Source organism: Lipotes vexillifer, unplaced genomic scaffold, assembly GCF_000442215.2.
Source record: "Lipotes vexillifer unplaced genomic scaffold, Lipotes_vexillifer_v1.1 scaffold920, whole genome shotgun sequence".
Lineage (NCBI taxonomy): Eukaryota > Metazoa > Chordata > Mammalia > Artiodactyla > Lipotidae > Lipotes > Lipotes vexillifer.
Window position 1 is genome coordinate 2,816,938 of NW_006783413.1, and position 20,656 is coordinate 2,837,593.

At 53.5% G+C, this 20,656-nt stretch overlaps 1 protein-coding gene across 1 annotated transcript in view; it reads right to left on the bottom strand.

Moving 5' to 3' along the window:
- The window catches only part of SHB (SH2 domain containing adaptor protein B), a 136,309-nt gene that overhangs the window by 6,535 nt on the left and 109,118 nt on the right, over window positions 1–20,656 (bottom strand). The window contains 1 exon segment of the mRNA XM_007456015.1: window positions 17,213–17,332. Within this exon segment, the coding sequence (XP_007456077.1) occupies window positions 17,213–17,332 (120 nt within the window).

Consider the following 20,656-nt stretch of genomic DNA (forward strand, 5'->3'; position numbering starts at 1 on the left):
GCATCGGCAGGCGGACCCTCAACCACTGCACCACCAGGGAAGCCCTCTTCCTCTTCTTGTGGGTTATTTTAATTAAAAAGTTGAATCTTACATTGTGCAAAGATTCCTGAGGCCAGACCGGTTAAGAGAAGAGGAAGGATGAAATTGGGCATCTGAACACCCTCAACAATTGGTTGCAGGATGATTCTCAGGGGAGGGAGGTGTCGCCTGTTCTCCATGAGCATGACAACGGCAACCAGCATTCACCCTCAGAGCTCTTGGAGCACAGGTCTTGTGATCAGCGTGGAGAAGGCATGAGAACAGCCCATCAGGTCCTTCTGACCCCACAAGCGTGCACCCAAGTCGGAGTGGAGATGGACATGGACGTTTGTATCGAATTAACTGGGCATAGGTGTGTTCTAGGCCTGGCTCTAATGCTGATCTGCTGTGACCTTGGGTGAGGGAGCATCCCAAGGGAGCCAGCCTGGAGGGTGACCCTGGCAAGATACCTCCTGCCTCCATGGCCACCTAGGGGCCTACAAAACAGGTACTTCCTGCCATAACCCCGCCCCCTGCTCGGCAACGCTGCCTCTGCAAGCAGATGGCTCTGATTCAGGACGTCTGCTCTTTGACCTCCTGGGAGATGGGATATTTTTCTGGGTAAGTGTCTACAGAGAAACTCCTCGCCACATCTGTGAAACAAGCTACTCCAGAAACACTCATGAGTGCCTGCAGAGAAGCATGTTCTGAGAGCCCTGGGCCTGCTGTGGGAAAAAAATACCCAGATCTCAAGTGGTGGGGGCCTTCTGGGGAAAGGTACCTGGTTGACATCTCCTGAGGATGTCAGGCTGGCATCTGCATGTGCTGTGAACTACCAGCACAGGGCCAGGGAGCCTGGCAGAACAAACATGTACATTGTGATTGCCACCGCTGCCATCGGACTGGACCAACCTGTGGCTTCACAAAGAAGCTGGGAGGGCTGACATTATCTGCAAGACACCCACTGCACACGAGAACACCAAGGGCCAGAGGGAGAAGCAACCTGCCTGAGTCACAGCGAGAGGACACCAGGGCTTTCTGAACCAGGGGACCAGGACATGAGTCCTTCTAGCTGTGTGTTGGGGTTCTCCAACTGTGCAATGCATGGGGTGAGGGGCATGGAGGCCCTTTCCAGCTGAGATGTTCTAGGGCTTGAGGAGCTGCGGGAAGGGGCTTATGAGGTCACATGCCACCCACTGCCTTCCGAAATAGCCTTCAGGGGGACAAGCCAAAGACACACGTGCCAAGTTATGGTGAACAAACATCTAAATGTGAACACCGCTGAGCCAAACAACTTGATTTACAACCAAATAATTAGACTTTCAATAAGCACACTGGCAGTGATAAGCCTCCCCAGGAAGCCCGGGCATTTCTCAAGCTCTAAGTTGGTGGCTCAGGGAGAGGGCCTTCAGGAAATCACAATGAAAAGCCATCTCCAGGCAGAAGGAGAGCCGGCAGATGCACCTCGCGGCAAACATGGAGAGGCTTAAGGCTTGTTTTGTGCCACGCAAGGCAGCATAGGTCAAAATGAACTGATTTGGGGCAATTTTCTCAGGAGTAGACTAACAAAGTGTCAGGCAGGAGGATATTAATGATCCAGACTGACAGCTGAGGGAGTGAGCCTCCCATCACTGGGGGTGTGTAAGTGGGAGGGTAATGATGCATGGGGGCAGGCTGGATGACTTTTGCAGTCTCACTCGTCGGTGTTCCTAGCAGTCCTCAGGCTCCAGCAAGTGCACATGAAAACTGCAAGGGGAGAGGTGGAGGCAGGGGGAGGGGTGACATGAAATGTTTCAGAGCTTTAGGAAGGGGAAAGAGGACTCTTCCAGGAACACAAAGACCCTTTTGTGTTTGAAGCACGTGGGGTTGATGGTGGTGGCTGAACTGAAGTCAGATACCTGGGTTCAAACTCTGATTCCACTGATGTCATTGGCTGGGCAGGTCCCCTCTCCCTGGGCCTCAGCATCCCTGTCTGGAAAGGGTAGAGGGGGTTCCTCCAGTGCTGAAGTTTTCAAGCTAATGAGAGACATCACAGTGGTGTGGAGGATGTGCCAGCCTCGGCCAGGAGGACTGAGGCAGGGCAGGACGGCTATCCTCATGCAGGTACAGGGAATCCCCGGGCTTGAGGACAGCACAGTGGCAAAAGCAAGGCTTCTTAACATCTGTGCCAACGGGATGGACAGAATGCATTCAGGCCTGGGGTGGGGTAGAGGGGGGTTTCCTTCTACTAGGACAAGCCTCTCTCCACCCATACTCTTCTTGGAGCACTGGTTCTCAACTGGGGCGAGTTTACCTCCCTCCTGGAAGAATCTGACAATGTCTGGAGACAGGGGAGCTGCTGGCATCTACAGGCGGAGGTCAGGGATGCTGCACAGGACAACCCCACAACATAGAATAATCCAGCCCCAGATTTTAACAGTGGCAACTCACTAGTCACCCATGCCTCAAATCCTTCATCTGTGAAATGGGAGTAACAAAGAGTCCACCCTCACAGTAGTTGTGAGGGAGAAGTGAGAATGCCTGTGTGAAGGAAGCATGAACATGTGATAAAGGTTAGTCATCCGGCTCCTTATTTAAGGGCTTAAGACACAACACAGAATTTGCCAAAGGGCTCCAGGCTGTTTCCAAGGACCAACTCCCACTTCACCACCAACCAGCAGGTGCAGGGGGAACACACGGTACCTGAAGGAAGGTCCAGAACAGGGACTGGGCAAAGGCAACCATAAGGGTAAGCACCAGCTGCCAGGGGCACAGGGGCTTTTATAGGCAAAAGGGGAGCTGGAAACCTGGGGTTGAGCCAGGTGAGGCTGGAGAGTGAGATGAGGCGGGTACTCCGGGATGAGGAAAGCAAGATGAGGGCAAAGGGACCACCACCTGCAGACCCAGCGGGACCCAGACCTGGGTCTGAGTCCCCTTCTGCCACTCTGAGCTGTGCGTCTCTCTGAGCCTCAGTTTCCTCATCTGTGGGATGGAGTTTTCACTGCCCACCCATAAGAACCATCCTGAGGTCCGAGCTGGATGGTGCATGAGCAAGTCTGGCAGGTGCTAAGGCTAGGGGTTCTGACATGGCTTTGTCCCCACCTGCACTGCAGTAGCCTGAGTTGAAGTTGCTGCCCATCTGGTTTGCCTTGCTGGCTCCGTGCTGCCCGGGCTGAGCACTGAGCATGTCTCCCTGTCTGCCTGGTCTGCCATTCATGGCCACGTTGGCAGCCGGACCAAATCCTCCAGCTGGGCAGCCTGCCTGGCTGGGGTGGCAGGCCTGGGTTCTGGCCCTAGCTCTGTCGCTGGGTGACTATGGGCATGGTGTTTACGACCCTGAGATCAACTTTCCCAAACATGGAGTGGTATTTCACAACACTCTCAAAAACACATTGTTACACAGCAGGGTCCACATGAAAACAGAATGGGAATGATGAGGAAAGAGGCTTCTCTGCTTAAAAAATACTGGTGTATGGCAGTATTGTGTGTATTGCTCTGTATTCAACATTTCTGAGATAGACAAGACACCAAGCAGAGGCTTTTGAGACCATGTGTTTCCCTGCTCTTATTTTACAGATGACATTAAGGCCCAGAAAGGGGTGGAGGTTTGCTCTCATTCTCCAGTGAATCCAGAATGTGCCCCTTCCCCCCTACCCCGCCCCTGTGCCATTAGCTGTAGGGGATTCTTGGGCACTACCCATAGCCTCTGTATGCTCAGAGTAGGCAGCAATGCCTGTGACAAGGTGGAAGGTGGAGGTGGACGTGCAGGGAGGGGGAAGAAGGCAGCAATCCCCCCACACCCCAATTCTCATCCTTGTCCTTAAAGCACAGTACTTACCCTCACTATCCTCCAGACCCAACTCCTTTCCTGGCTGGGGCATCCCTTGCTAACTGACCAACTGATTCATTAGCACAGCAAAGAAGGGGACTCGCCCACAAAGCACCTGATCCAACTCACAGTTTTACTCAAACAAGTAAAGAAGGAAAAATCCAGGAGGGCCTTTAAAAACTGAAAGCTAAAACAGACCTACTTGCTCAGTGGTCCTGCCTCTAACCTGAGGGGCCGTTCTTCCTCCCTGGAATTTCAAAGGCACACAGTTGACTCTAAGCCACCCAGGCACCCTGGCCAAGGGCCTTTTGCACATCATGTGAATGATGGTGATGGTGGTTTTCTGTGGAAAAGCTCCCAACAGTCCTTGGGGATCTGGGCCTCAGTTTCTTCATCTGTGAAATGGGGCGGACTTTATGATATTCCTTAAAGTCACTGAAAGCAAGTGAAAAGAGCTCTGAACTGGATGTCAGGGACCTGGTCCCAGCCCTGGCTCCTGTCCTCTTGGGCCTCAGTTTTCCCATCTACCTATACAACAAAGGGAGAGAACTAGGTGACCACTGAGGTCCCACAAACTGCTAAACCTTTGAAACTTGGCACATAGGTGCTCACACCACGCAATGAAGAAGGAATGACTATTCAGATATTAAACAAAAGGACTGACCTTCATTACAGACATCCCAGAGTTTCAGGGTTGGAAGAGGAGTGCAGGTTTCTCAAATATAGAGTTTCTACAAATGTGCCCCAAAATGCCTACATCAAAGTCCCTGGGGATTTGCTAAGCCTGCGACTCCCTGGGCCTTTCTGGAACCTGAATCAGCTTTTAATATGCTCTTCAAGAGATTCCGATGCACATTCAAGTTTGAAAACCCCCATTCTAATTCTATCTGACGATGCAAAGTCCACATTCACATCTCATGTTCAGCTTTTGTGGCTTACCCCCAGTGTTGGGGAGCTTACTCATTACAGGTACAACTTTTTCCAACCTTTGATGGCTCTGACCATGAGAAAGTCCGTCTACGTTGAGCTGAAATGTGACTTAGCACATTCCAGCAGGTCACAGCTGCTCTGCCTGCCCTGGGAAGGCCCCCTGGAGAGCGGAATACAGAAGCAGGCGCAGACCTGAGGCTGCTCCTCTCCAGCTGTCCTCTCTCGTCCTGGTCCCTCCTGCTGCTCACAATCTCTCATACACATGCTGGCCTGTCCCCCGTGGGTATGTCCCACTTGGCCATTAGCCCTGCTGTCTGGACACGACTCCATCACCATGTGGACACTCTGAGCCTTCGATGAACTCCTTTTGGTGTCTTCCGACCTCCAGAGTCCACCTCTGTCTTCTTCCTCCTCCCCATCCCAAGGGACAGGATCTCATTGGCATGCGAGTGTCAGTGGGTGCAGACAACACGCACCTCTTGACCAAACCAAAAGGGGCACCAGTCCAAGAACATTAAGAAGCAAAAGCCCCACTGGCTGTGGCCACACTTGGAAGGTTTGCAAATGTGATTCTGAAAGGTCACTGCCAGCCCTTAAGTAATCTGGGCTCTGGAGGGCGAATCCTCTCATGTTGGGCATTCATTCTGGCAGCTTCTTGACAACCTCTGTCCACAGGGTGGAGAGTTTTCTCAAAATTAAATCTCTGGCTCTTTGCTCCCTAATGAAATTGATTTCTGCCTTGATACACAACAAAGCTTTCATTTTATTATTTGGCTAGGGTTTGACCACGTTAATTACAGTTTTTTTCAGCATGGCTGCAAGTAATTGAGTTCCCCAAAGTTACTATACTATTGGAACTGATTGCTTTTTAAAAGCACAACTTCCACAAAAGTAAAAGTCAACCCTCCTTTCATCACAGAAGATTTTTAGGGGGTAAGACTGGAAAAATTGAGGACAGGAGAAAGTATTTTTCTAGCCTGAAAATCTGAACTCAAAACAGGATTATGCTCCCATTTGGAGACCGTGAATCTGAAAGGTGGGTGTGCCCAGCACACACCACCTGATGCATTTGCCACCTCAGTGGTTTCATCATCACTTGTGTCAGAACTCATATACTGCCCCCCCCCCGAGTTTTTAATCATTGTTACTGGCACAATTCTACCTGCCTCAGAGGATACGCTGCAGAAGCCTCTTCAATTTCTAACACCAGGTACCAGGGACTGCAAAGCGCCTGCCCAGCACCGTGTAAATGCATTTTTCCTTGGGAGGCTGTGTTCAGCCAGGGTGGGGTACAACACACCTTTAGTGTCAGGTGGAAATGAGGGGCATGTGGTTACTCTTTGGCAAGTTGGGGGGTGGGAAGGAATTGTGGAAAAGATAAAGGACCAGAGATGCAGAAGCTGTGGGGAGACAGAGAGAGAGCTGATTAGGACTTCAGAGTTTACAAGGCACATCTCTGTCCACAATATTATGAGTCACCTGGGCCACGGGGGCTTACGTGGAGGGGACAACTGAAGTTGGCACCACAGGGAGTTAGCACCACAGGGAGAGGGGACGCTGCAGAGACCTCTCCTCTAATACCAAACCTAATCATCCTTCTACCTTTCTGTTACTTCCCAATACATTATTATCGTCCTAGGCCCTGCTCACATGCCACCTCCTCCAGGAAGCCTTCTGAGATGCCCCCAGCCAGACTCACTTTCTCCCTCCCTTACTCATTCTCTGCTACACCTCCCTCCATCACAGTAGTCACCTATTCTTGTCCCCGTGCCTGGACTACAAGCTTAGACTCTGATGTGCCTCTGTCTCCCCATCCAGTCAAAGGCCTGGTGCCTGGTAGGAATGCAGCAGTGACACCTACACTGCTGAACTGTTACCCCTGCCCTGAAAGTCTGTGCTGAGAATGTGACAAGCTGGTCCTCACGCCGCCCAGGGCCGTGAGCAGCGTGTAGATTTTCAAAAGGAAAATAGAAAAAAAAAAAAAAGTTCTAATTAAAGCATTTCTAATAAGCAGCTTTGCCAAGACCATTTGTTTCTGATATTCCTCCTAGGTGAAGCAATCCTTAAAAAAAAGGTAGTAAAAGTGGCAGAAAGCCCCCTCAGCTGGAAGGAAGATGGCGGCTGCTCACTGGGGGAGGGCTGCCCAGAAAAAGGCAGGGTTTTTTTGAATTTTATTTAATTTAATTTTTTATACAGTGGGTTCTTATTAGTTATCTATTTTATACATATTAATGTATACGTGTCAATTCCAATCTCCCAATTCATCCCACCACCACCGCACCCCCCGCCGCCACTCTCCCCGCTTGGTGTCCGTACGTTTGTTCTCTACATCTGTGTCTCTATTTCTGCCCTGCAAACCGGTTCATCTGTACCATTTCTCTAGGTTCCACATATATGCATTAATATACGATATTTGTTTTTCTCTTTCTGACTTACTTCACTCTGTATGATAGTCTCTAGATCCATCCACGTCTCTACAAATGACCCAATTTCGTTCAGAAAAGGGCAGATTCGAGTCACAAAATGGAAGTGTGTGCACGTGTGAGTGTGACACACCCACACTCATACACAGCAAAATATCATTTTTATAGCTTTAGCATTTGAACTGTGGGAGCAAAGACGAGAGCTATAAAATCTGACATCCGATTTTATAAATCTGCCGCAAATACCAAGAATGTTTATGGAGAAAATGGGAGAGAAAATATAGTATTATGGGCTCAGAAGGGTAATAACCCTGGGATGGGAGTCGAGACATCTGGGCTCTGCCAGCAACTTGCTGCGGGACCTTGGGAAGGTCCTTTTCCCTTCCTCTCATCTGAAAGCCAGGGTCTTGACCTGGATGATTCAAGACCCTTCTGGCTGCAAGGGCCTGAAGGTATGGGGAACGGGAAACCTTGGGATTTTACTGAATGAAGCTGGTTGCTTCAAGCCCCCCCAAATGCCTCTGGGCGGGGGCTGATCGCATTTCCTGGGGGGGGGGGGCTTTGAGTTATCTAACTAGCTGTTAGCAAAGTAAGACTCCCAATACTCCCCCGGGGAAAGCACAAGTCTCCGTAAATAACACCACCTGCATTCATACAGACACTCAGGGTTTACTAAGAGCTTTCCCTTCCGCCGTCTCCCTGAGCCTCGGAGCTGAGGCTCAGAGACGTGAAATAACTCGCTGGGTGACCCTCATGGCTGGTGGAAGCAGTGGGATTCAGGCCCTGGTCCTCTGGTCCCTGACTGCATCTTTCTCCATGTTGCTGTATCTGCTGATGGCAGATACAAGGTCTGTATCTGTCCCCATGGCCTGTCCTTGCAGCACCCCACATGCCCTCTCAATCAAGCCATTCCCAGATGGCTTTTGCAAAAATATTATTAAATAAGTCCTATTAACAAGATGTTAGAAATGTGATTGGAAAGAAATATTTTTCTCATTTGAAGAGACCACCCAGTACCTCAGAAGGGAAGCTGTCCCAGGGCACACGAGGCTTCCTGGCAACAGTTGGAACGCCTCCCACGGCAGGCGAGCCTTACGGAGAGATTTATGGGGGCTGATATGAGATAATTAAAAACCAGCTGGAAATGTAATCAGGGTGGCTCTGACTCTGGAGGGGACCAGGGAGCTCTCGGGGGAGCAAAGGGCAATGTCGTGTGCTTGGCTGGGAGGGGAGATGCAGCAAGTCAGGAAGGGAAAACCCAGCCCATCAGCAGGCATGCTGGGCACTGCCAGGCTGGTGGGTGCTCTGGACAATGGGTTAGCAGTGTGAGCGTGGGCACCCCTTGCCTCTGGTTTTGGGCAGCTGAGTTAGGACGAGTTTCCTGGGTTTTTCAAAACCATTCCAGGTCCATGTTGCAGCTGGTGGTGCCACCACTCACCCAGCTGTTCAGGAATCTGGATGAGGCCCCTGACTTCTCGCTCTTTCTCACCCTCTTCAATTCTACCAGGACACGGCCTCTGTTCTACTCCCACTGCCCTAGTCCTTCGCTGAGCTGTTTCAGCCTCCTCAGCAGCTTCACCAGCGCTTCACCCCATCTGCCTTCCAGACACCTCCACGGTCAGACGGGGTTTCTGAAAACCTCTGTCTCTGAAGTTCACTGTTTTCATTTAGTCTCCTGCACGGGGCGTTTGAGGAGCTCCTAATTGCACCACTTCCTTTAAACCTTTTAGAAGGAGAAAACACGTCGCACACTAATTGAGCAGAAAGTTCATTTTCCCTCCATCAGTCCTGAAAGGATGTGAAATCCTCTGTGTAGTGAGAGCAGAGGCAGACGGCCCCTCTCCCCTGCCTGCCCTTTGTCTCAGGCCAATGCAAATGCTGCCAGAAAACTGGGCCTGGATGGGAAGCCGGGAGGCAAACAAGCTTCTTCCTCTCTCTGGTCTCAGTTTCTCCACCTGTACAGGGTATTGGGCCAGGTGATGTAAAAGGTCTCTTTCTGTTCCCTAAATCCCAAGATTTCTGCTCAAGTGTACTTAATGTATGAGAGCTACTGTCCTGGACCAGGTTCTAGTTCTTGTAATTGACTCATAATGTCTGAAGATGTGGAGGGCGAGATAGGGGTCAGCAGGACAGTGAGGGGGGACAGAAAGGAATGCCTGTTGAAGTGGTCATCATCTTCAGGTACTGATCAAGAACTGGGAGATCAGGGAGGTTAAGTGACTTACCCAAGGTCACACAGCCAGAGCAAAGGCAGCCTGGATTTGACTCTAGCCCTGTGATTTGAGTCTCAGTCATAACAATGCAGGATTTTCTCAAGCTGCAGCCTGCATAAATTCTAAAATCCCACCACCATAAAGGGGAGTAGCTGCGGGCATGGACAGATCCAGACAATTCTCAAGGCTCTGGACCACACCAAGCTCTTTCCTCAATAACCCATGGCTCTCCAAAGTCTGTAACAAAGACAGTGGGCTACCACTCACTTAATGCCTGCTGGGCACATGCCAAGCACTTCACGTATATCATCTCTTCAGGAATACCTCTGTAAAACCCATTTTATAGATGAGGAAATTGAGGCTCAGAGATGTTAAGTCCCTTTGTCCAAGACCACCCTGCTAGTGAGTGGTAGAGCTGGGGTTCAAGAGCCCAATCCAGACTGATCCAGAGCCCATGTCTTCTGCTGCACAGAGCTGCCTCTATCCTGGGGAAATGGGGAGGAGTTAGTGATGGGATATATTGAAAACTGTGGATTGGAAAGTAGGCAGCTTCTCTCCTCCTGGGCTGCTGTTTCCTCAGAATGGGCAGCTCCTTACCCTGCCCATCCCCAACTGCCTCAACCCTCCTCACTTCCCAAGGCCCATGTCAAAACCCCTCCTCACTCCACCCCTTCCTGCCATCACTGTCTGCCTGGAGTCAGTCAGCTACCCCTGTGCCGGTCTGCCTGACCCCCACCTCTCTTTCTTCTGTACTCGCCCTCCTCCAGCCCTCACACCCACCTGGCAGCTCAGAGAGGTGCAGAGTCACGGGAGCAGGCAGCCAGGAACCCAGGGCCCTGGTCAGCAGAGCTGGGCAGTGCCCCGGGTGGCACACACCTGCCTTTCTTGAAGCTCTGCCCTCAGGGGCAGGTTGGGGAGGGGAGCAAGTTGTAGTGATGGAGTCCTACATCCTGGAGCAGGAGGTCATGCTGGGCGGTGAACCCAACAGCGGCCGGTGAGGCTCTACTGTGGTCTGGGGGACCACCCTGGGGGCTTGGCCATGGGAGCAGCCCCCATGGAGCTGAGAGGCTGGAGCCTCAGATGTCGACCCAACAAGGGGTGCTCAGACGGCAGAAGGAAATGAAGTCCGTGCTCCCTGCCGATGATCGCAGGGCGAGCAGCCTTTCCTCACCCCCCGCCCCTCCCCGCCCCACAAACCTTTATTATTTCTTGCTCCTGGCTGTCAGCAGCAACAAACTAAGATTAATCACTGGCCCGCCTGCCTAGACCCAGACATGCCTACTGTTTGAAAACTCTCTCCTCTACTATATAAATCAACGAGGGGAGAGAAGAAAGAAAAACAACTCTAACAGAAATGTGCCCCCAGCGCCCCTGGAACGCAGCCCATCAGCTCCTCTGGCCCCACTACGCTCACCACCCTCCCAGGAAGCATCTTTTGGGTGAAGACTGGCTGCCCAGCAGTCAGCACAGACCCCCAGCTCCAAGCAGGAACCTGACGGGCCTCGTTTAGCAATCAGAGCAGAAAGCATTTTCTTGTCCCGCTCCCTCCTTCCCACCTGGAGGAGGAGGTGGGGCCTTCCCACCATCCTTAGGACTGAGCAGAAAGGCAGCTTGTCCTGACCGTAGAGTCTTGGACCTGGAAGCAAATTTACGAATCAAATGCTAGACCCTCTTTCTGTGGGAACGGGGGAAGACACTCGCCCGTGTCATCCAGAAGCAGATATAGCCCAGACGCACCCCGAAGGCGCTTGACCTGGTGCAGCCCTGTCCACCTTGCTGCCTCCACGGCAATTTCTAAAGGCTCCGGGAAAGCTGGGAGGAGCAGAGACTGGCATATACCTTCTGAGCTGCGTTAATTATTACAACAACTTCATGAGAGTGACCTACGTGGCTTTCTAGGTGATGATCAGGGAGGTAAAGTCATTGGCCGAGAACCACACAGCAGGTAAGAGATGGAGCTAGGATTCGAACCCAGGTATCTCTGGCAGCAGAGCCCATGCTTTTCCCTCTACATCTTTTTTTTTTTTTTTTTTTTTTTTTTTGGTGGTACGCGGTCCTCTCACTGTTGTGGCCTCTCCCGTTGTGGAGCACAGGCTCCGGACGCGCAGGCTCAGCGGCCATGGCTCACGGGCCCAGCCGCTCCGCGGCCTGTGGGATCTTCCCGGACCGGGGCACGAACCCATGTCCCCTGCATCGGCAGGTGGACTCTCAACCACTGCACCACCAGGAAAGCCCCTTCCCTCTACATCTTTAAAAGGGCTGCCCTGGATCTCCCCTTGGGACGCATGCCCACGTGCTGCCCACCTCTTGGACTTGTGCTAGCTCGGGTGGCATGTCTGTGGACATGTTGGGGAGAGGGAGGCAGAGTAGTGTTCCATTTGACACCCTGGTTCATGAATGGTTCTAGAATACAGCTCTGGGGACATGACTGCGACGCTGCTCAAAACCTTCAGGAACGCTCCCTACCCTACAGGTTAGAGTCCCCAGTTCCTCAGCCTGCTGACTAGGGCCACCCCTCTCCTTGGCTCCCATCAATGTTATCTGTTGTTCTTACGCAAGCTCTGCACTTCCTGTCTCTGTGCCATTCCCCCTGCCTGGCTGCCCTCTCTACCCTGTGCACAGGTCTAAGATCTACCCAGCCTTCAAATACCCCCTCTTCTGGTTCCTTCCCTCTTTCACAGCCCTGAGCACTTTCTGCCTTGGGGAGCCTTAAACACGTTCTATGAGTATCTGAGTTCCCCGTGTAAATACCACTTCTTCCCCGACTGGGCTATGAACTCCTGGAGACTGGAGCCCATTAAATAACAAGACACTGAAGGGGCAGAGCTTACGGGCTGAGGAAGGCTCCTGAGTGATCAGGGCTGAGTTGTACCCTGATGGAAAAAGGTCAGACCCCAGAAATGTCTCCTGAGGTCAGAATCTGGGCTACGCATTTGCAAGGATGCTGTGAAGTTTGCCTTTGGGGATCTGAAAGCTGAAGGCCCCTTTGTGAGGGCTCCCTGGGGCCATGTCCCCCACTGGAGTTGGGGCTCTCAGTGCTTAAAGAGAACAGGGCTGGGCCCTTGTCAAAGGAGCAGGGGCATCCCTGCTGAGGCCTCGGGAGGGCCACTCTGTCTGCCCCCATCCCAGGGGGCACGCCCAGAGCAGGCAGAGCCTGCCTGGTGCACGAGGAGGCCCTGGCGTTCTCCCTGCCTCCCCAGAGGGCCCTCAGCAGCAAACCCTCTGGTCTTTGGAGTCCTGTTTCCCTCATCTTGTCCAGATTGCTTTGCAAAAACTCATGAAACTAGAAATTGCAAAGAGTCATTCACAGTCCAAAGTGCCTGAAGAACCCTTTTAATGAGATTTTTCATCCCTTTCCCCCACTGCTTGCCTTTCCAAACAGTAAACTGTGTTAGAGGGTGATGTTTTCTTGCCAACTTCTAAAAGTTCAACCTTTCACTTCCCGAGGCTACAGTGAGTGTAGCAGGGGTCAATGGTTGGTGCTGGGGCCAACGTGTGTGCTGATGGCTGAGAGGGCACCAAGGGTCTGACGCCCTGTCAGGTCAGGCTGGAGAGGGGAAGAGGGAGAGTTCTGCAGAAGGAGGGGATGAGGGCAGTGTTCAAAAGCAATGAGGCAGGACCTCTGCAAGACTGCTTCACGGGTGGGGGCGTCCGCCATGGAGGGGACTTGGATGGATGCGAGGAGGTGAGGGAGGCAGGCGCCATCTTGGATTGCCACGGGTGCGGGGGGTTTTGGTGAAGGGGCAGGAGGGTGGCAGCTTAGGCTGGTGCAGGGATCTGCCTGGTCCCCACAGTGGGAAGCAGTCACCATCTCTCTTGTCAGTGTGGTCAACTGCCAGCTGGGGAGCTGGTCAGTCACAAATCCCCTCTGGGTCTCAGTCTCCCCAGCCATGAAGCAAAGGGACCGGACCAGGCAGGCCTCTACGGCCGCTTCAGGTTCCACACCGATGACCTGGCCGGCGTAAGGGGTGCTTGGGAGCGGGTGGGGAGACACTGGGCTGGGAGTCCTCTGTCTCCACTCCAGCCTCAGCTGGTCGGTCAGCTTCCTCTACCCTAAGGTGAGAACGAGGATGGTGATCTCTGCCCTGGCCACCCCGTGGGGCTGTCCCGAGGCGAACGCGCAGGCTTTCTAAATCGTGAAGTGCTGTGGGTTTGCAGGGTGGAAGTGGGGTTTAAGCATACAGGCGGGTGCCTGAGAGTGGCCCCGTCACTAAGGACTGAGTCTCAGCTCCTCTGCAGGGCACGAGTCCTGCCCAGGCTCTTCTGCATCTCCAGGGCTTTGCCTAGCCCGTCCCCTCCACCTGAGATGCCCACCAACTGTCCCTGCCTGGGGAATGCGTACCCTTTCTTTAAGGCTCAAGTGTACCTCTGCGCAACAGCTTCTCCAGACTCTCTCACTCCAGCGCCAGCTCCGGCCCCCAAGGGCCTCTGTGCAGACATGCAAGCAACAAGGCCCAGATCGGGAGCTCTGTAGCCTAGGCCGGGCTGTCCTCTCCTCTGCTCCCTCTGCTGCCCAGCCTAGTGCCTGGTACCAAGGGCTCTGATAAATATGTGCTGAGGGAAGGACGGGAGGGGTGGAGGGCCCTGTCCTCTGGGGCCAGACTCCCCCAAACACTTTCCTCCACCCTAGAATACCCTCATAGCATGACCCAAGGCTCACATGACAGCACAGCTGGAATTCCAATGTAAATTTGCACCTCACTCCTGATAATGCCACTCCCCACCCTACCCCCACCAGGCAGGCTTCGGGATGTGAGAGTCCCTGGACCTCCATGGTGGCTGGCAAAGCTGGCACTTGCCCCAAGCAGCCGGGACATTCAGTACCAGGGCAGTTCCATTTGTGGTTGAGGTGATGAATGCCGGGTGTCACTCCCTGGCCGGCAGCCTGACTGGTCACTGGGAACTGAGGCTGCTCTGGAAAACAAGCCCACCTCCACTTAGCGGGCTGCCCCGGCCAGCCACGGATGGCCTAGCCCTCCTCCCCACTTCTGGCCTTCTTCAAGAGAAAGCCGACCAGGTAAGACCACCCCTCCGGCATTTGGGAGCTAATGGCTCCTGACAAGCATGCAAAACTAAACCCTCCACCTCCAGCACCCATGGGCAGAGATCAGTCATCCAAATTGCACTTCCTGACAATGAGAACTGACAGGACGGGTCCAGGAAGAGAAACCTGGGCCTGACGGCAGAGTGCTCTGATCTGGGATCCCAGCGCAGGCCCCTGGGCTGCACCCTCAGTCTCCTCCACCTCCTCCCCTCGCCTGGGAGATGCAGGGGATCCTGCCACAGCACTCCAAGGACAATGGGTGGCTGAGCCCACGGGCAGGGGAACTCCCGAGAGCCAGAGACACTGAAAAGCATCGATGTAAGGAGAGCAGTGTCACCTCTCATGCACAGATGAGGACACTGAGGCTCAGAAAGGTGATGTGGCTGCCAAGGCCACAAGGCCAGCAAGTGGGGAAGCCCGGCCCCTGGACTATAAGCCTGTTACAGAGCAGAAGAGAATCAAGGTGCTCTCCATCCCGAGAGTGGTCCTACAGTCTAGGGAAGGGAGCAAACCAGGAACGAAAAGGGAATTATGCTCTTAGGACTTTGACAGAAACAGTCTTCTGAAGACCCATCTGTGAGCTGGCATTCGGGCCTGTTTGTATAACGGAGGGCATGGGCTCAGGGCACTGAGGAATGGACCACGCAGGCACTGCTGGCATGAGTACTCCTGCCACTGGCTCGAGATTCCTTGTGTGCTCCCATGCTGGCGCCTCAGCCCCAAAACATCCTGGGAACTTCGGAGGCTGTTTCTTCCTTGCAGACAGGGCTGTGGTGGGGTCACCAGGGGTCCCAATGTCCAGCCAGGCCTGCCCAGTGCAGGGGCCCAGCAGGCGCCCAGTGAATAAACAGAAGTGCGATGGGGCCCTGGCCCTCATGGTGAACCACTGGGCCTGACATGGGGAGCCCCACCCTTTTCTCTGTGTATTCAATTAGCCCTCTCGGGAAGACGCCTCTGGCCTGGTCCCAGACGACAAAATTCCAGGAAGAATGAGATCCACTGAGGAACTCAGAGATTGCCAGTGTGATGAGAGAGAGGAAGCCCAGGGCGTGGGCAGGCTGTCTGGGTCACCAGGGAAGGGTGGTGACACAGGAGTCCCATCTCTGATGTCACTTGCTTCGTTTACCTCTTGCAGTCCAGAAAGGCACAATTCACCTTGAGGTGGGAAGGTGAAGATCTGGAAGCATCATTCACGGGCACCTGGGTTGCTAGGTTACCTCGAACAGTAAGGGAGGGAGGGGGCTGCATGGAGCAGTGGGGAGTTGAAGACCCCCTGGCCCCAGACAGCACAGCCAGCGGTGTGCACCTGACCCCACCGTGGCCCTCTGGCTTTGGCCGCCTCCAGCCCAGCCACGGTTTAGTGTATTGAATTTTCCTGGGCTGCAATAACTGGCCTGATTCTTTAAGTTGTCAGGCCTGATGGTGGACGATGAAGCACGCACGTGCCGTTTGTCCTGAGTGCCCTCCCAGCTGCTTAGAAATCCCCTCCACGTCCTCCCTGGCAAGGCGGTTGTCCAGCTCCTGGTTGCACACCCCCAGTGATGATACTCACTACTTCCTGAGGCAGCTTTGGATCGTTCTGATTCCTGATTGGCTCTGTTAGAGAACTGCACCTCTCACTGACCTGGAATCTGCCTGCCCATAACTCTCCCATCTACCACTTCTGCCCCGATGTCCTTGAGAGATCTGTGGTTCCCCCAAGTCTCCACACACCCTCCCTTCTCCAGGCGAACTTCCAGTGCCTCTGCTTCCTGCTCAGGCTCTGCTCTGCAGTTTGTCACTGTCCCTCTCAGGTGGGGTCAGTCCTGAGCAGAGAACACAGGCCAATCTCTCTCTCCTTGGCTGCACTGACCCTACTGACTACACAACCCGGCCTGCACAGGGCTCTCCTGACAGCTGCATCCCAGCAGGCCCTCTCTCCATCACATGGCCTTGAACAATGGCGAGTAGAGCAGAAAGGAAGCAGGCAGAGGGCTGCACCGCTCCTGGTGGTCTGTTCTGTCACTAATTCTTTATATCCCGCCTCTCTCCAGGCCTCAGTTTTCCTGTCTGTAAAATGGGTTTCAGAAAATCCGTTGGGTTCCATCCAGTCAGTAAGGGCACTAAATGATGAAGCCCTCAATCAAAAAACCCTTTTCTTATGGCAGGGCCACCTATCCTGAAAGCAATGGCCTTGTATCCAGAAAGACCTGACAGGTAATAACGCCAGCAAGATTCTTCCTGGCTCTTCCCAGTGTTCCTCACAACCTTTGTGTGACACCTAAAAGTGAAACTTTCCCAAACAGCAACCTAGAACATAAGGAAAGGGTGGTTCTCACGGCGGCAGCAGGAACAGTGGGGAGTCAAACACCCGGCCTTGAGTACTGGCCCTGCCCCTTGGCCGGCCATGGCCCCTCTCTGAGCCTTAGTTTCCTCATCTGCAAAATGGGGACAAGATGTTTCTCATCAAACTGCTGTGTGAGGGTTGAGAGAGGGATGAGGCATGCTATGCACTTCTATAGCCCCTGGCTCACCGTACATGTGAAAGCTATTCTTGGATATTTAATATAAATTCTAGGAAAATGCCCCCCCTCTCTGTGGGGGGCAGAAACAGAGGACATAAAAACTCCTCTGTATCCCAGAATAAGATCAAATTGGAAAAGCGAGGCTTGAAATAACTCATGCTGGCAAGTTTCCTTGGGGGACACTGGCGGGTCTTTCTGCCCCAGACACTGGCGCCGGGCCACGCATCGCTGGAGGCTGCCGAGGGCCCAGGAGGTGGCCAAGGTGTACTCACTTCAGGGAGAGGGAGTAGTCGTGCCTGCTGGTCTGGCTGTTCCGGACAAGGTAGCTACACTCCTTGCAGAGTCGCAGCAGGTTCTCCGCATCTCCTCTGCTGATGGCTCCGTGATACCATCTGCGGAGAAGAGACGGGGTCAGAACCCAGCAGGGATGGACCCCCACAGCTGATACCCTGAAATCTGCTCCTCCCCGACGAGGCTCAGCCTCGTCGGCGTCCCGGGCCTCCTTGTCATGAGGCAGTGCACGTGCATTTGTGTGTGTGCGTGCACCTGTGCACATGTGTGTATCCGTGCGTTCAGTCATTCACTAGACATCGACCGAATGCCTGCTGCACGCAGGTCCTGGGGAGAGAACAGTGAGCAGACCTGCGATTTCCTCGCCCTGAAGCTTCCGGTCTAGTGTGGAGGCTATGGAGGAAACGAAGCAGGGTTGCCTGGCTTGGAGCTGGCGGGAGGGAATGCTATTTTAAGCAGCTGCCAGGGAAGCCTTCTGCAGAGAGTGACATTTCAGCGTGAACCTGAAGGAGGTAAGGGAAGAAGCCACGAAGGACAGCAGCTGGAAAAGAGCGTATCTGGCAGAAGGAAGGGCAGCAAAGGCAGGAATCCCTGGCATGTTTTGGAACCAGCAAGGAGGCCAGCGTGGCTGGAGTGAGGCAAGGCAGTGGGGTGGGTGCTGAGGCCGAAGAGGCCACGCAGCAGGGCCGGGTCGGGGGCCTTGCGCGCAAGGCAATGCGGGGGACTCTGGCTTTCTCCATCTGAGGAATGCCTGGCATGTTTTGGAAACAGCAAGGAGGCCAGCGTGGCTGGAGTGAGGCAAGGCAGTGGGGTGGGTGCTGAGGCCGAAGAGGCCACGCAGCAGGGCCGGGTCGGGGGCCTTGCGCGCAAGGCAATGCGGGGGACTCTGGCTTTCTCCATCTGAGTGACACAGAAGCCGTCAGAGGGCGCTGACAGGAGGGACCCGTGCTGGCTCTGTGACATCTGTGGGACTAGTGGGCGGTGCTCATCACTCAGGAGAGCAGGCATTTGGGGTGGGGGGGTCACACCAGTGCTCCCGCCAAGTGCATCTGGCATCGACTGGGCACGTGGAGATCCCAGTGTCACTGCTTCTGGACAGCATGTGGTGAGTGGCAGAATCAGAAGGGAGGGGTGCAGTGACAGATGACTGACTGCAGAACAAAAGGGGAACGTTGATTTCCAAGACTGAAAAAGCTGAAGGTAACATTTCAGTGGCAGAGTGAGGATCCTAAGATGCCGACCAGCGGGTATACTCAGAACGGGTCTCTGTTTACGTGACAGTCTCTGAGGGGCTGGATCAGTGGGAAGGTGGCCAGAGATGGGGTCAGGAAGAGAACCAGGGGTGCTGGATGGTCAAGGATGGATCACCCTTTGGTCGCTGAGTCACAGATGCAGCTCTGCCACTGGCCAGCCGGGCAGTCTGGGGCAAGTGGCTGAACCTGGGTACACCTCGGTTCCCTATCAAGTTAGGATCACTCCACCCCTGTTTTGGGGTTGTGAGGATCAAATGGGATGATGCATTAAAGGACTGGTGCACAGCCTGCAATGGGGTGAGCTTCCACAAATGGCAGCTACGAGCATCAGCTGAAAGAGACTGAACTTGTTGACGGCCAAGGGTCACTTCCCCAACTATCATTATTTCAGGCTGCTGCTCACCGCGCAGGCTGCATTTTAAGCTCCCAGGTGTATGGGGGAGGCTGCCTCCTGGACCTGCCCAGGAGTGCCCTGTGAACAGTACCCGTGAGAGTTCTGGTACAGACATTCTGCTTGGAGAAAAGCGTCGCACTGCCTTTCTCTGCACTTTCTGCCATTTATAAGGCAGTGTTCTGAACAGTTAGCAGCAGTGGGGATGACATAATTATAACCTTAAAAAAACCCAACCAGCTCTAGGAAAGCAAGGACTGGAGAGTGAGTATGATGTGAGTATCCCCATCCAATGAGCATGTGACCGGGTCACTGATCACCCAGGAGGTGACCGCTCACACTCCCAGAGACGTGAAGGCTCAGGATATGCTTAAGAAAGGATACATGACTGTGTTTGAGAGAAGAGGTTAGACAAGGATGGAGCTAACTTTAGAAATACGAGCTAACAGTTTTGCCATGGTTGTTTTCCTGAGAAATTTCACCTGTGTAACACAGCCCCAGTGAGCTGACAAGACGCTGTTTTATTCGGAAAACAAGTTTCAGCTATTTGAAGCAGAGCCGTCCTCAGGGAAGGCCTAGAAGTGGTCTCCAGGGAAGTGCTGTCCGCATCTGCCCACTGAACACAGGGCAAGCAGCACTAAGGGAGGTGGTGGCAGACAGGCCTCGGGGGCTCTGGATCCTCATTAAGGGTAATCCCTGGTGGGTAAACAGGATAAGCTGCTGGTTCCTTCCCCCGCTGCTCCAGTCACTCCACAAGGAGAGAAAGGCAGGGGACTCAGGGTCGAGGATCAAAGGAGAACCAGGAGTTTGGGAGAGATGGGGCAAAGGACGCTAGACTGGAGGATGGGGAGAGGGCAGCCAGGATGGGCCTGGGTGGTCCTTGGGGTTGGGGGACACGGCTGGGGACCAACCCCTGCGCCCGAGGAGGCTTTGTCTGGACTGAAAAGAGATTCCAGGCAGCAGGCCATCTTGGGGATGTGCTGGACTTTGCAGAGCTGGCCACTCAGACCAGAACAATAGGGATTAAGAAGACTCAACCATAGCCTTCCAGTCCAACCAATATCCATGAGCTCATCCAATATTTACTCACCACTTACTACACCCTTGATCTCACAGGACTGATGCAGGGAGATGGAGAATCAACAAACAGATTCAGGAAACAATGTCAGATAGTGACAAGTGCTATGTAGGAATACTGGGTTTGTGAGAAGGCAGTGACTGGGGCAGGGGAGGTACCTACTATGGAATGAATGGACAGGGGAGGACCCTAAGGAGATGGCATTTGACCTGAGAATCTGCACTATGAGAAGGAGTCGATCATGCAAAGAGCCAAAGAAAACACGTTCTCTGCAGAGGAGCCAGTAAATGCAAAGGTCCAGAAGTAGGAATGAGCTTGGGGTGTCCACGGAGCAGAAAGGCAGCAAGAATGGTCCAGCACTGTGAGTGTGGTGAGTGGTACAGGATGAGGATGGAGAGGAAGGCAGGGTCTAGTTCCCTGAGGCCTTGTGGGCCAAGGGAAGAAGTCTGATTTTATTCTAAGCATAGGGAGGGCAATGAGAGTTTTAAACAGAGATGCTTAAGAGATACTTGCTCTGGATGATCTTACAAAAGGTTAGCCAGGCTTCCCTGAAGAGCGGCCAGAGGGGAAATGAAGCAGGAGACGAGCCAGGAGGCTTCTGCAGTGGTCCAGATGGGAGGACCTGAGATAAGAAGATAAGAAGATGGGGCTTCCCTGGTGGCGCAGTGCTTGAGAGTCCGCCTGCCGATGCAGGAGACGCGGG